This window comes from Sinohyriopsis cumingii, chromosome 19 (assembly GCF_028554795.1).
Source record: "Sinohyriopsis cumingii isolate HCF-2022 chromosome 19, ASM2855479v2, whole genome shotgun sequence".
In the NCBI taxonomy this organism is placed as follows: Eukaryota; Metazoa; Mollusca; class Bivalvia; order Unionida; family Unionidae; genus Sinohyriopsis; species Sinohyriopsis cumingii.
The window spans coordinates 2619860-2636843 of NC_142979.1; the positions used below are offsets into that span (position 1 = coordinate 2619860).

The 16984-nt window shown below is 35.8% G+C and overlaps 1 protein-coding gene across 1 annotated transcript in view; it reads left to right on the forward strand.

The window, feature by feature from the left end:
- Positions 1–212: 212 nt before the first annotated feature.
- The window catches only part of LOC149775062 (uncharacterized), an 86627-nt gene continuing 69855 nt past the window's right edge, over positions 213–16984 (forward strand). Inside the window, exons 1-6 of the mRNA XM_089944474.1 lie at positions 213–367; positions 5041–5501; positions 8512–8712; positions 12594–12712; positions 13385–13645; positions 15606–15887. Of these exons, the coding sequence (XP_089800600.1) occupies positions 5201–5501; positions 8512–8712; positions 12594–12712; positions 13385–13645; positions 15606–15887 (1164 nt within the window). The 5' untranslated portion in view covers positions 213–367; positions 5041–5200. The remainder of the gene's footprint in view (positions 368–5040; positions 5502–8511; positions 8713–12593; positions 12713–13384; positions 13646–15605; positions 15888–16984) is intronic.

Below are 16984 nucleotides of genomic sequence, written 5' to 3' on the forward strand. Positions count from 1 at the left end.
TAATATCTATATATATTAAAAAAAATTGTTGGTATCTGACTGGTTTTCAAGCATTTTTTCATTCTAAGATAATCCCTATGTATATTAATTATATTATTAAATAGTTTGGTGAAAGAGGTAAAGATAAATTTATTAATAATTCCATACAATTTAGAATGTTCTTTCGAAAGAAGTTTGTGTTCATTTCGTATGAAGTCTCGCACGAGCGAGTGAAATAAACGAGAATAACAACAAAAATGGCGGATTTTTGTAAACATTCCACTGGAAACCAGTATTGTGTGAAATAATTATGCGAAAAACATGATATTTTGAGATTGCTGGAAATAGTTGTGAATTTGTTCACACACTATAAATCATATAAATAAGGGTGCGTAATCTTTATTTGTGAATTTAGCTTGTTATCGATCGCATATTTCACAGGAAGTAACATGTCCAGTCCCATGGCGCTGAATACGATTATCGTTCCAATGAATCATAAACACAGGCAAGGGAATAACCATCGTTAGAGTTTGTATTGATAGCCACTACTGTTAAATGTATCATTAAGAAGAACAGTGGGTCCGTGTAATGTGCCAATAGTTGTTAGTTCAACACAGTTTACAAAATCATATGTAAAAAAAAAATAACAAGAAAAAGACCACTTATAAATCATACACTTTATGAAAGTTTACGTCTTGAGGAGTCAAAATCAGAAATCCTTTTTAAAATATCAGAATGTTTCAATTATTAGTAAATTGTTAAAAGTTTGATCACGATGAAAAGTAGTCCTACAAGTAAGACCTCGACGATGATACTTATGTTTTGGGTGTCTGTGTCTTACTGCCTAATTAACGGCGCTGTGTAGCGTGTTTTGATGTGGAATAACGTAGTAACGAAAGTAAAATTTTCAGGAATATCTCACACAACTGGCAACCAATAACGATGCTTTTCTACAAAGTAAAGTCATAATGTTTTAGTCAGACTTCACTTACTCTGATATCTTTTCTCTAATAAATTCAGATTCTCGCAAAAGAAATGGACCTGTTTTAAGTTGGCCTACATTTCATTGGCAGGAAAGCGATGAAAGCCAGGAATGTTGAAACTGGGTTAAGTTGAAATACTATTCTTTAACGAAATGAATAAAAATATATTATGCCTATTGGAACTTTAAGCAACGTTTCATTTTGTTAAAGAAACACATCCTCTACTTCAACATAATTTGGCATACCTCAGCTACCATTGTATTTCAGCAAATTCAATTGTATGTCAACAGAACATGAAAATACATCAATTTGCTAGTGTCAGATTTTGATTCCACCAGGATAAAAGCAGCACAGTAAGTATATTAATTACATATCAATTTGTGGAAGGATGTCAATATATGTGAGATATTCTTAAAACTTTGACTACTCGTTCCGATGTCAACAGACAATGGAACACGCTATATTAGGCCATTATTTTGGGTAGTAATACTTAGCAAGTAAACGTATATAACTTGTTATATTCCTTACATTGTAGGACTTGATGAAAAGTGGCTGCCAAAATGTAGACTCAGTGGTGCATTGGATATAAATTTAATTTCTGTGCATGAAAATTTCAAAGGAAACCAATGCAACTGCAAATAAACTTCGAAACTAATATATCTATATATATATATATATATATATGAAAAACCCCATGTCAGTTAGATCACAGTTGAGTGATAAATGAGATTCATACATATCAATCATGGGATTAGCTAAGCTTGTCATTCTAGCAACTACATTTCTGATTCATGAAACTTCTGAAATATATTACCAAGGTGTTTTAATTATGAGTAAGATCTGTGCATATTAATGAGGTGATCTTGTATTTAATGGCTGAGCTTGTTTATCACTCTGGAGAATGGATAACCTTGGTAAATAAATTGATATCATTGTCTTAGATCAGGCACATGCAATTTCCTCCAAGGCATGTGCCAAGTAAGCGATTTTTAAAGCAACACCATTGATGTAAATAAGAGATAAAACTAGGTTGCTGACTGAATTCAGCCTGTGGGATGCAGGTTGCACATGCTGTATATAATAACGAGATTATCTTGCATCTCATTTCCTCTTTGTAGCTTTGGACTATTTCTTTCTAATCATATTTTGATAAAACTTCATAAATTGTGAAGTTTTTGGATTACTTCAGTTTTGAGCAAGAGAATCTAATCGCAGTACATATTAATTTTGCCATTGTCTTTGAAAAGTATTTGTTTGACACTGTTGTAAAACAAGTACATTTTTTGTGTTCTTACAGTATTATATGAAGCCGCTTAATAAATGATCAGCCGTTAAATTAGCCAGATGAGTGACATTGGACCTATTGTTGACAAGAGTCACCTGTTTTCAGAATCAAAGAATATTGACAATTTGCTGTATAATTTCTTACACAAAATACATGCTGCTTGCCTAGGAGGGCTTCTAGACCTTGTAATTGCAAGATATTATGCCATTTTTATAGATAATTCATCAAAATTAAAACTTTATAACAAAAATAATTTTTGTTGGAAACTTAGTTACCTCTTTTGGGGCTTGCACATATAATGCAGATTCCCAAAATAGCAACCTGGAATGTAGGCATGGAGGAAATAAAATGAAACATATTGTTTACTATGTAACTTTCACATTGGATACTTTATTGCAACAAAAGTTGTATTTATTAAAAGGTTGACAAATATGTATTATCATATCACATCAAAACATCAAAATGTTACTCAGATTTTTTTCGCTTATATTGAATTGAATAATACTGTAATGTGTTGCAAGTTGAATGAAAAAGTGTACATAAAGGATGGATTGAGACAAGTCATCAGCTATACAACATAGTGTTTGCATTTATTACTGGTATTACCATTGTAATTAGATAAATTAACTCACTTATGGCAAACATTCAGTTTGCTCTTGGCTCACGGCTGTAGATGAGGTCCAATTAAGGGCATTTATTTGGGAGCCATGATGGCTGAGTGATTAGTATACCTGACTTGCGAATGAAAGTTTGCAGGTTTGAATCCTGTGATTGGATCAGCTTGGGTTGACTACTATGGCGTGTTCTTAAGCAATGCGCTTTAATCCTATTGCATCAGCAACTCAATTGCAGTACAGCTGAATAAGAGTGTATATATTGATAGCTTTAGTAGTATGAGTTTTATAGCTGGGATGCCAACTATTTCCAGGTTGGAAGACCTGGACTCCAACTTCTGAAATTCTACTGCATTTAGAATTGGAATTGTAATAAAACTTTGAAACATTAGCTGTTATTTGTTTTGTAGAATCCTGTATTTTTATCCATGCTGTTTTTTGTTCATAGCAACTTTCAGTTTATGTTACTGTCATGCAGAATTGAAATTATCCAGTAGTTCTTGCATTTAGTTAGAAATTAGTTACTTCCAGAATTATAAATATTGAAATAGAATATTTCTCCCTTGATAAGATCAGGGAGTCAAAAAGTATTGTGCAAGCGTGTTATCAGAGATATCCCTAGTGCATTATGCTGTCAGTTCTGGGTCTGTGTAGTTAGCATTTGGGCTTGACTCATACATGAGGATATATGTAAACATGGGGAGTGGGCCTATCATCAGATAAATATGTTAAGTTGATTATTGAATCTTAGTACATAAGTCCAAGAGTAAAAAGTGTTGGTGGACCGTCAAACTAATTTTTACAGTATAAGCACTACTGTAATATTGTTAGGGAGTTCCACAGCTGGGCTAGCCCAGGCAACCAAAAAATAATTTGTTGGGAAAATACAATTTGATGAGATTGTTCCATTTTATGTATTTAAAAATAGTACAATGAGACAAATTCAAGTTCATGATACCCATTTCCCAGTAATTGCCTTTTTGCCTGGCTAGTGGGTCAATATCAGATTCATCACCCTCTGTATTTATGTCACTGTGCTTGATATGGTGATAAACCTGCAGCAACCATTTCTTACAGATTTTGATTTAATGTATTATACAAAAAATAACAGGATCACCCAAAATTAGACTGAAATATATTTTACAAGGTCTGACTAATTCAAGAATCATATAGTACCATTGTAAACTACCAATATCAAAACCTGGAAGCCCAGTATAAGTGAAGTAGCCCATAAATGCAAGAAGGCACCTGAATTTGAAGCATTAGCTTCAAGCCTATTCTTTTGTATTCTTATTTTGTCATTAACAGCACATTATCCTTAAAAAAGTTTCCTCTGGGGATAGGTTTTGAAAAACACAGAACAGTTTATGCTATCATAAAGTAGTCAGCATATTGGGAGTCATTTGGGCTTCATAACTTGAACAGATGGAAGCCCAGTTATAGCATACTGCCAGTCATTTGGGCTTCGTAACTTGAACAGATGGAAGCCCAGTTGCAGCATACTGGCAGTCATTTGGGCTTCCTGGCTTGAACAGATGGAAGCCCAGTTGTAGCATACTGGGAGTCAGTTGGGCTTCCTGACTTGAACAGATGGAAGTCCAGTTGCAGCATACTGGCAGTCATTTGAGCTTCCTGACTTGAATAGATGGTAGCCCAGTTGCAGCATACTGATAGTTCCCTTGGTCTCGCTCAAGACTTGTCAGATTCATTTAATTTGCCTGACAAGTATTTAATTTGGAAAGTATTTATCCTCTATGATTCATTTTATTGATGTCATTAAACATGATGTAAACTGGTAATCTAGTCATGAATATCCTTTTCAAATAAGAAATTGGTAAAATAGTAAAGTGAATAAATAAAAGGAATTTAAGGATGAAAATTCAACACACATCTGTAATCACAAGGATTTATTTTGCATGACTAAATTGCTCTTGTCCATACATTAAGATCGGTGGCAATTTAGCAAAATATTTATGACAGTTATATTTATTACCTTATATTTGTCTTTATCGTATTATTGTATAAAGCCATCATTTTGTAAAATTAAATATATATATATTGCAAGTCTTATTTTTTGCACAAGATCAGGTCATGTCATTTATTTTACTGGTTTGGTAATTTATTGGCTTTGAGCTGTTAGTTAATGGAAAGAGTAACCAACTTGTTTGTGTTATTTCAGATCAGTATCCAATTCACTGAAGAAGAGCTAATCAAACTAATGAGTTTGTTAAAAGAAAAAAAAACTTCTCAGCACAAGTTTCCATTATGTAACAGAAAACTCATTGGTTCTTGGCTGACTTAGCCATCTGGAATACATTTTGCCAGGCATCTCAGCCAAGATGGAGAAGGTTGATTCACCAGTTTCCCAGGGCAACAGTCTGGTATCCAGTCCAAACTCCAGTAGTTTTGTTGGTGGCCCAGTAATGGATGCTGACATACCCAGTCAAATGTTCATGCACACCATCAACTTTGAGAGGATGAAAAGACAATTTGGGAGTGATGAGGGTTCCGCTGCAGGAGATCTGTGTAATTCTGAGGCTGGGTCAATCACAGGGGAGCTTAGTCAGAGGCAGTCAATTCTCAGTCAGCAGAATTCCATGCTCAGTCAGAGAGAGTCACAGCATAACAAAAGTCAGCTTGGTAAGACTGTTTTGAAAATATTCTTTCTAGTTTTAAATGTTGGGTAAGATTATACTTGGAACTGTGACATATTTCCATCTGTCTTATTCCATCTGTAATAACAGTTGAACAGTCTGTTTTCATGCTTTACGGACATATATTGCATTTAGTGAATTATTGCTTTAACATGAAAAAAATGATTAAAAATAGAGGGAAACATTTGTCTGTAGTACAGTTTTTAAACAGTTGATGTTTTCAAAGAAAATGTTTATTTCTCTTCATGGCTGATCAAATATATTTTTGACCACTTGTCTATGGCAAGTGCAGGGTTGGCACTGGCTTTCAAAAAGATTTTGGCAAAAAAAATTGCCAACCTCAATATTTTATCGCCACTTCAAAAAAAAAATGTTGCCATTTTCATAATACAGTTGTATCCATTTATCTCAGCATCCTCAGTACCAAGGTAATATTGTCGATGTAAGTGGATGTTTAGATAAGGAAGTGTGGGGATACTGAATATTAATTGAATTAAGCAGTCGAGTGAAACTTTTAAGAAGTGATCTGTTGTCACTGACTAGGATTTGCATAGAAAGAGAGGAAAGAAAAAACAATAGAAATTAAAAGAAGACAAGTGTTAAATAATGTATGTGTATATTAAAAAAATACATGAATTCGAGTATTAGATCATATGTTAGAAAATTCATGTATCAGTCAAATCCTGTTAGGAAACACAACAAAAAAAAATAGTGTTCCTTTTTTGATCTATATCCCATTATCAACAAACTAACAATTCATTTTGATATTCATTATCCTAGTAGCACATGGCCGTATAGTTGCTTATATGCTACATGTACATGTGCTTAAAGTGGCCCAGATTTTGGTCAGCCAGTGACAGCTACCATGATGTCGAGGCTACCGAGGGGATGAGGTTATTCATAGGAAATGAAAATGTGAAAAAATGAAAAAGTTTAACAAAAACTTTTGTGAGATGTCCACCTTCATTTAACTTGATGGCCAGATATCTATTGTTTTACAATATTGGAACTATAATTTTTCTTTTTTTTTTACAACTCCATTGGTAGTGATTGTAAAGCATGAACTGTTTTGTTGCAAACAGGAAAGTTACACGGCATAATAAATATGTTCCAATCACTATTAAAGATGAAACAATGCTTTCATTTAAGTTTGATGGTGACTTCCTTTGATCAAAGGTCTATGGCATGCTTTGATGGTGACTTCCTTTGATCAAAGGTCTATGGCATGCTTTGATGGTGACTTCCTTTGATCAAAGGTCTATGGCATGCTTTGATGGTGACTTCCTTTGATCAAAGGTCTATGGCTTGCTTTGATGGTGACTTCCTTTGATCAAAGGTCTATGGCATGCTTTGACGGTGACTTCCTTTGATCAAAGGTCTATGGCTTGCTTTGATGAAGGTACATGTGTTATTGAATGCATCGCTATAGGTCCTCTTTGAAGGACCAAACAAAATGTCCGTTTATTATGCTGCGGCAACATCAGATAATTGTAGAACCTTGACTGAGACATAATTTTTGTTTCATTTGCTTAGTATATATACAGATCGATCGGTGCAGTAAAGGTGATCGGTTTTCTTTCAAGTTTCAGCAAACTATTTTTTCTGGTACATTTTTCAAAAAGATAAAAATATTGCCATCATTTGGTCAATTGTAGTTGTTCAGAGGTGGTGGATTATAGGTAGTCAGGTAGCATGACTATTTTGGTTACAATACGGTAAACAGTAGTACAAAGGCCAGACACCAGCATAAGCAGATTATGATATAACAATGCCATGTAAGGGGGGTTTGTCACTATGAACTAAGGATTTGTTTATATAACAATAGTTCCACTGCAAATTTATATCCAAGTTTGCAGCTTCCTGTCATGGTGCCTTTGAATTTCTCCACTCAGAATGCAAGACTGTATATAAAAATTTTAACAGACAAAAATGTTGTTGCCAAATGGTAGTCAGATGGTATATTTTGTCGCCAATAAGGGAAAAAATAGCAGTTTGCAACATTGGTGAAGCCCAACGCAATCTCTGCAAGTGGTTTCTGAAAATTCACTTGCCCCACCTTCATTTTCAGTTTTTCCGAAATGTCAGTCTCATGACTATGTTCAACAACATGTACACATTTTAATCCATGTTAAAAACAAATGAAACAATATACAATATATTCATTTCTTCAAAGGGTGTAAATTTTGTAGTGGTATCTTGTATAATCTATTCTTGCTCCAATAATTATGCTAGCATAAGTACTTCCATAAGAGGAATTGACTGGAATTCAGACTTTTCCTAACATTCTCTCTCAAGATTTGATCAATATCATTAGCACAAAGTTTAAGACTGTATTTATCATGGAGCATTCACAGCATATTAGAAAATGGTTTTCCATGTATGTTCAAGTATGAACATTGGCAGTAGCCTGTCTTGCTTTAAAATAGTATAGCACTTTGGAAAATTGTACTTGTTCAACTTCAAAGTACATAGTCTGGCTTCATCGAGCCATGGGAGTTGATCAGCCCTGCTCTTTAGTGTCAGAGGTGTAAGAAGCTTTTGCATTTGAAGGTTCTCACTGTTCATCTTTACCTCATTAAGCTTTGCTCTAGTTTGCTTACAGCATATTCTATTTAATTGCAGAATGCTAGATTTTCAGTTCATCAAGATTGTTATTGACTGTGAGGTAAGAAAGAACACCCAATGTCCTGATTTCACATAACAGGTAGGGAAAGTAAATACTACTGTCCCTACCTGTTATGTGAAATCGTTTGTAACATACCCACTCCCAATTTGTAGCACAGAATACATGTGAATTTCGTTGAAAAAATTTGAGTGCATGATTAAAAAATATCAGTAACATTGCTTGCATAGGTGGATTGTTTACAGAAATTTCATGCAATTTCATAGAATGACATTGAATCGAAGAGTTCAGAAATAAGTAATATAGTTTAAAAGGTCAAAGGTTAATATTATTCTGTAAGTTTAGACAGTGTATTTCTTGCTTTTTGTTCCAGAGAGCAGCATGGACCTTTTAGAACAGCATCAGTCCATTGAGCAAGCTCGATTGCTACAGAGATTCAAGGAACTGCGACAGTGGCAGCTTCAGCAACAGGAAGTTCTGATGAGGCAGCAGCAGCAACAGCTGGAGATGCTGAAACTGGAACAGCAGAGGGTTCAGAGCCTCATTTCACATCAGAGAAAAGATCATTGGGGAGGTAAAGTCTTTTTCAGAGACATTTTGTGCTAGGACTGATTTACTTTTATTTAATTATCCCCTTGCCAACAAAGTTTGTAGGGGATATACAGTTCACACATGGATTACAGATTGCCCACTGGTGGATGTGGACACATGGGGTAAGGATTAAGTGTCCACTACCAGTAGTAGATGACCAGTCACTCTGGTGGATTTCTGCTTCTAACACATTACATCAGGATAACTTTCTTTGCTACTCCCAGATCCAGCCCTCATGGAAAGGCTGAAAAATGTCTTTCTGTCTATATATATTGTATATAGAAAGGGAAGAATCTGAAGGCTAATCTTTCTAGCCACTAATTGGTTACTGTTAATACCTGCCATGTGTTTTAGAACTTGAATTTACCTGTTTACATTTTTTCTCTCATTGGAACAGTAAGTCAAAATGTTTTAAATGGTGCTTACATTATTTATGTAAAAATCGGTTGAATTTATATATATATATATATATATATATATATATATATATATATATATATATATATATATATATATATATTTGTGAAATTATTGTTCTGTTTGTTTGCATTACAATTGACTAACTTGAGTGTCTGCGTGTGTATATCTCTCTCTCTCTGTCTGTCTCTCACTGTTTATGTATATATTTGTTGTATGCACTTGTTTGTTTATTCTTATCTTCATTATATAGATTATGACATAATGCAACAAATGCAGGAATACCCATCAAAAACACACAACTGGAAATAACAATTAGTACAGATAGGGAGTACACTTGATACTGGACTTTACGACATAAGTCCCATCATTCCGGGAAGCCATTGGAGTGTGGCATAAGTCCCATCATTTCAGGAAGCCATTGGAGTGTGGCATAAGTCCCATCATTCTGGGAAGCCATTGGAGTGTGGCATAAGTCCTATCATTTCGGGAAGCCATTGGAGTGTGGCATAAGTCCCATCATTCCAGGAAGCCACTCGAGTGTGGCATAAGTCCCATCATTTCAGGAAGCCATTGGAGTATGGTATAAGTCCCATCATTTCAGGAAGCCATTGGAGTGTGGCAAAAGTCCCATTATTCCAGGAAGCCACTCGAGTGTGGCATGAGTCCCATCATTCCAGGAAGCCATTCGAGTGTGGCATAAGTCCTATCATTTCAGGAAGCCATTGGAGTGTGGCAAAGTCCCATCATTTCAGGAAGCCATTGGAGTGTTGCATAAGTCCCATCATTCCAGGAAGCCATTGGAGTGTGGCATAAGTCCCATCATTTCAGGAAGCCATTGGAGTGTGGCATAAGTCCCATCATTCCAGGAAGCCATTGGAGTGTGGCATAAGTCCCGTCATTTCAGGAAGCCATTGGAGTGTGGCATAAGTCCCATCATTCCAGGAAGCCTTTTGGAGTGTGGTCTCTCAGGATCATCATTTACATAACAATATACTTGAGATGAAACCGATTTCATGAGCTGTTAATTTGTGAAATTGAAGGGAATTCTCATTCTGTGCAACAACTTCAATGTGGTGACTTACCTCAAATGGAAAGGTAAAACCAAGTCCACAGACTTTTGTGTTCTTGTTTGGAAAATCCTTATGTGGCATCTTCAACAACTAATGCATGTTCAAAGTTCATCATATTCCAGGCAGACTAAATGTATTAGTGGACTCATTGTACTGGAAGAATAAAGTTATATAAAGGGAATGGTCTTTTCAACCCTCACTTTTTACTCAAATATGTGTTCGATGGGACTGACCAATGGTTGACCTATTAGTGACAAGTTGGAATGTTAGACTTTAACATTTGTCTCACCAGTTCCTGATTCAAAAGGCATGCTGAATTGATCCTTTTTCTGTAGATTGGAAGTGTACATTTACCACTCAAATGGGAAAACTTGCACATCAATGACTTCATCAATCTTGTAACAGAAATCTGCAGTAAAATGGAGATATTGATTCCCTCATCTGCTCAAGCCGGCAAGATAACAGGTGTTTTATCACAACCCAGATCATATGAAACAATTCCTCAAACAGTTATCATGACCAGTGGTGGAGAAATCAGTCCAGGGAGATAGCCCTCCACTTTAAAAGCTTATATAGGGGTGTGCCCAATTAAACATTATACCAATACATGCATCACAGCTAACTTCCTACTATGGTTCTTTGACAAGAAACAGTTAACACCAATTACAATCAAAGTCTACTTTTCATGATCACTGACCTCCTGTTTAATCATGGAATAGAGGATATGAGACAAAACGACTTATACAGTCACCTGTCCAATTTTGATTAGACATGTCCAAAGACATTGGGTCTTTGTCCAAAGTAGAATCCATCATGGGTACTAACCTGGCAGAACAAGACACCATTTGAACCGCTCTCAAGAGCCTCACTGGTTAACCTTTCATATAAGACCTGCATTCTCACTGCATTATTGAATGGCAGGCAGACTCAGTGAAATACATGCTTTATCAATGGGCGTGAACTTAATGCAGTTCCAACAAGATGGGTAAGTATCACTCACTGCCAAGAACAAAGTCCTGTTAATTTTAGAATCAAACTTTTGTAATGAAATTCCTGTTTGCTCTGGAAGTCCATCTCAGTGCAAACTCCTAATTGGTACTTTAAAGCAGTGCATTAAGGGAGATTACCCCTCACAGTGGGAAAGAATGATATAGCAGCACAGACATGTTCATCCTTAATAAAACAGGTTATTAGTTTCACATTTTGGAAAATAATCCTAAATCAAATGAATTTGCTACACATTTTGGCTCACAAAGTTTGGGCAGTTGCCAGAAGCATTGCATTTGAGCAAAACTGTTACCTAACTGAAATCTGAAAATTACTTCTTGTTCAGAATTATGGGTTAATTTCACAACATTTTACTTGGCCAGTAAAATGTTCAGTCCACCCAGGGCCACTAGACAGTTGGTTTGTCTTGCCCTATATGTGAATGCTTAGAGGCACGTAGTCATTGTTAAACAAGAAAGTCTTTGGGTATATTTGAAACTTGATAAGCCAGAACCTGAGGAAAGGTGGAGAGTTAGGGTTAGGGTTAGAGAAGACCCCAGAACACTGTTAAGATGGTTCATTTGACCTTGTAAAATCCTGGAAAGTTGGTTTTATTCTTGAAAAGTCTTTGAATTTGTTGAAAAGCTTGTTGAATTCTGTCAAAACCTCTTTGGATTTACCCAAGGGATATAACACTATTAAAACTGAATGCAATATATCACTTGTTAAATTTAGAATTTTGTTTATGTACATATTGTTCAACAATAATGCATAAATAAATAAAGATAAAATTTGTTGGATCAAATGACACACAACACCAAGAAAGTAACAAATGGAGAAGGATTAGTTTCCATAAGACAAAATAGTCCTGAAAACTTTTTCAAGTCCTTGAAAATTCCTTGAAGAAACCCTATCCAGTTCTCTATGAACCATGTGTGAAGTAATTCAGTATTCATTGCATGTTATATTTTCTAAGGTTGATAAAGTGGATGTTAGCTTCCCATTAGATTAATTGAGACTGCATTTGCATACTGACTTCCTCCTTCAGGAATTCTTTACCATATATAGTTGCTGATAAGAGGAGTCCGACTGCAAACTGCACAAACCCATATCTGCCAGTGCATTATATCCAAATTTGCATTGTAGTGGGGCACGTTATAGCGGGGTTGCACTGTATGACAAGTAACATAGACCGTGATCTGCAGGCACATTATGCTACAGCAGATCATGATCTTTGTTGTTTGCAGTTTGACTTGACTTATAAGTGTGCATATATGGTATGTATCATCTGACATGGTGCATTTTTTTGTTTGATGTGAATCCCTTTTTGATAGATGTTTTATTCTATGTATACTGTGACTGTGCATGAAATGTACCGCTGTTACAGGTGGAAAGCAGACATTGGCGAACCCAGACCCTGCCATGTCTACGCCTCCACGTCGGCAGCTGCCTGTTGGAATGAATTGGAGTCAGCTGCTTGCCAATAGCTTGATTTCAACCTCACAGGTTAGTTTCATATACAGTGAAACTTGTATTTGAAGGACTCTCAAAGAACATGACAGAATTGTCCTTTATTGAGAGGTGTTCTTGATATGCAGTCATTATTCTGTTTGCTTTATAGTTGTGCAGTTATAACGTTTTAGTGTTGTATAAAATACAGAAATGTAGAGTTCTTAGGGATAATATGATTCCTTCCAAGCAGAAATTACTGCAGTACTGTTACATTGGTGAAGAATGAAAATTGAGAAATGAAAATGTCAGAAGCTATTATCAGTAAAAGTGAACAATGAAATGCACAGTAAGTGAAACAGTTAAACAAGAAATATATTACAGCTTTGGGTATATGAAAATTGGAGTCCTGGCTTCTGTAATTTCAGTCAGGGCTTGTGATTTTTTTAGTTACCAGCCCTGGCCGGTGTGTTAAAAACCTTTTCTTTGAGCACTGATGGTACAGTTGTTGGAATAGGTATGATTGAGAACTTGATGTATTGGGCTAAATGAAAGTCGTTGTGAACAATTCATTACTAAGTTATTAGGAACAAGTATATAGTTAAGTAATTATTTATTAAATTTGAGCAACCTCTTTTTAGTCATTTGAAGTAAATAAAAACAAATAACTAATTATTCAGAAAGGGCAATTGATAGTAGTACCATACATTTCGTGGCTTTTGTTTTCAGCCCAAAGGAGATCTTCCCAAGCCAGTGATATACACACCTGTTGGTAATGAAGATGCTGATGAATATAATACAAATCCTGACTTGTTCAGTGACACAAACTCTCAGACTGGGAGTCAAGTGACCACAGATGAGGGAGTCTACCCTATCCCAGAGTCAGCTTCTGAAGCCAGTGGGGAAGTAAGAGGCTCTCAGAATTACAGGAGACCAGAGATTAAGGCCAAAGCTCCAGTCAAGAAAGGCAGAGAAATGTCTTTTCACCTGGTAGATTATTTATATTAAGCCCATTTATAAAAACCTAATTGTTGAACAGCTAGAAGTAGTAATTTTGATCAAAATGTACACATAAATAGTTTTTGATGTATAAATCGATCTTGGTTATTTTTATATGCCTTCCATAAAGGTAGACTGTATTAAGTTATGATGTTGTCTCCCACACATCCATCATCCTATTACCAGTTTCTTTTCCACACAATGCCTCCAGTTATTTACTGTCCACAGCTAACAAAGTTTGTGGATGACATACACTAGGGGTAAGAAAAACCCCAGTCTATTTATAAATAAAAAGGTAAAAGGTCATTATCAGTGTGGCTAAAAGAGAAAAAGGATTTTGCATGATCACTTTTGTTGAAGAAAAATGCCTCTTTTATGGCGAGTAGACAACAAAAACAAGTGACTCTTGCATTGCAGACATCATTTGTATTATAACAGTACTAAAGGAAGTGATTCTTGCATTGCAGACATCATTTGTATTATAACAGTACTGAAAGAAGTGACTCTTGTATTGCAGACTCTTGTCATTTGTATTATAACAGTACTGAATGAAGTGACTCTTGTATTGCAGACTCTTGTCATTTGTATTCTAACAGTACTGAAAGAAGTGACTCATGCATTGCAGACTCTTGTCATTTGTATTATAACAGTACTGAATTAAGTGACTCTTGTATTGCAGACTCTTGTCATATGTTTTATAACTACTGAAGGAAGCGACTCTTGTATTGCAGACTCTTTTCATTTGTATTATAACAGTACTGAATTAAGTGACTCTTGCGTTGCAGACTCTTGTCATTTGTATTATAACAGTTCTGAAAGAAGTGACTCTTGCATTGCAGACTCTTGTCATTTGTATTATAACAGTACTGAAGGAAGTGACTCTTGCATTGCAGACTCTTGTCATTTGTATTATAACAGTGCTGAATGAAGTGGGGGCCCCAAGTGGCTCAGTGGTCTAAAGCGCTTTCCATTACAGATCACTGCCATCTGACCTCTGTCTGCGTGGGTTCAAGTCTCGGATTCAGCAAATGTGGGTATGTGAGAAAGCTTTCCAGTAGCTTCTCATGGGTCGGTGGTTCTTCCCGGGTTTTTTCCGGGTTCTTTCTCCACCATTAATACTGGCCGCCATGTATAGCCAATTGTGTGCTAAAAAATGGCATTAAACCCTGCAACAACTACAACTACAACTGAATGAAGTGACTCGTGCATTGCAGACATCATTTGTATTATAACAGTACTGAATTAAGTGATTCTTGCATTGCAGACATCATTTGTATTATAACGGTACTGAATTAAGTGACTTGTGCATTGCAGACATCATTTGTATTATAACAGTACTGAAGGAAGTGACTCTTGCATTGCAGACATCATTTGTATTATAACAGTACTGAAGGAAGTGACTCTTGCATTGCAGATGTCATTTGTATTATAACAGTACTGAAAGAAGTGACTCTAGTATTGCAGACTTGTCATTTATATTATGACAGTACTGAATAAAGTGAAAAACCCATTTTTAATGACAATTATTGTCCATTGCCCACAAGTAAAATAGACCACCATCTTATGTACATGTGTACTGCAGAACATAATATATACACATAATATATACATCAATATTTAAGGACAAAATTTTGATGTAAGTGAAAAGAAAACAACCCTTTTGCATTGCTAAATTTGGATACAAGTTAAAATGTGATACTGCTATGGAGTTTTCCCTAAAAGTGCAAGAAGTCACTGTCGTACCCCATGCAAGGTCACAATAAGTCATTGACCATTTTCCTTATCACTTTTTAACTCTTAAGATATTTTTATGAAAACTTTACCCAAGTACACGCCTTTTACAGTAGTCAAGCCTCTATATCAAATGTTATTGTCACCAGATGGGAATAACTTAAGAGACTGACATAATGTGTAGTTTGTGATACCAGTCTTCTTTGGGCACATTTTACAGAATGATTCCAAGATGTTAATTCAGGTGTCTGGAGACACTGAAACAGATGAGGGAATAGGGACCCAGTCATTTCAATCCACACAGATTCTGAATCATAGGGGCCAGTGGGATGAGGATGATGAAGAGTATCAGGAGGAGGAAGAGGAGATGGGTGAGGAAGAGGAAGATGAGGAAGATGGACAAGAGTTTGAAGATGAGAATGATGTAGAGGAGGCTGAAAATGAGGAGGGAGATGAGTCAGTAGAAGAAGAGGAAGAGTTGACTCAAATTGAAAATAAATTGGTAATTAATGAACTTATAAAATTTGGATTACAGATTGATTAACATGTTCTGTCAGCCCTTGATTGTAATACAGAGTTTTATATGAACTCTTGATTTATTTGCCACCACAGCTTATTATGCCTCCACTGCTGGCATCATGGGCATCTTGATTTGGTCCTGTATGTCTTCCCAGTTCTCTATCCAGTGTAACAATGTTAGCATGACAGCACACAAACTGTTTCACTTAGACAAATTTAATTGTGGCAGTCATATTTGTGTGCAGATGTAGATGACCAGATTAGATTATCAGACGATTACAGAAATTTTTTCTTTTTCTTTTACACATCTTGCATTTCTTGTGCATTAATTTTGTCATATCCATGTTTCCATACATCAGTACATCCATCGGTAGGTCTGTATGTCCAACCAGTAAGCTTGTTAGCAAGATGGTACTAAAACTAAGCAGTGTAGGCAAATGAAATTTTACTGGCATATCTGTATGCATATGTAAAGGTTCTAATTAGATCTTTTGACCAGTACATTTTATTTCCAGTTTTTGACACCCTTTGAACTTTTGGACCCTTCTGGACAAAATATTCGTTTACATAATTAACCAAAGACCACTTCAGGCAGACAGTGAAGTTTTGTATGTTTGTTTGTATGCATGTGCAGATAGTCAGATTAAGTTTCATGTAGTAATATTTCATGCTGAGGCATAACCATGCTGTATTAGTATTTATAAACTTGTAAGATTTCTGTTAAATATCATACCATTAAGTACAGCAGGCTTTATGCAGGGCGCAACAAATAGTGTGGTACCAGAATTCTGGGCCTGTACTATCATATGTTGAAGTTGGGTATCCCACTGGGCTACTACATGATGGCATAACTTAATTTTTACAGAAATATTCACAAGGGAAAATAATTATTCAAATGAATCCAAGATATATTCTTAATGATGTTCCTCAGAACCACTTCGATGGTCTAGTGGTTACAGCATCGACCTCGGATGCCGGAGTTTGCAGGTTGTAACCCTGGCCGAGTCTTAACAAAATTGTACTAACAGCTGCCTTGTTAGGCATGCAGCATTAAGAGGTTAGTGTTAGGACTGGTTGTCC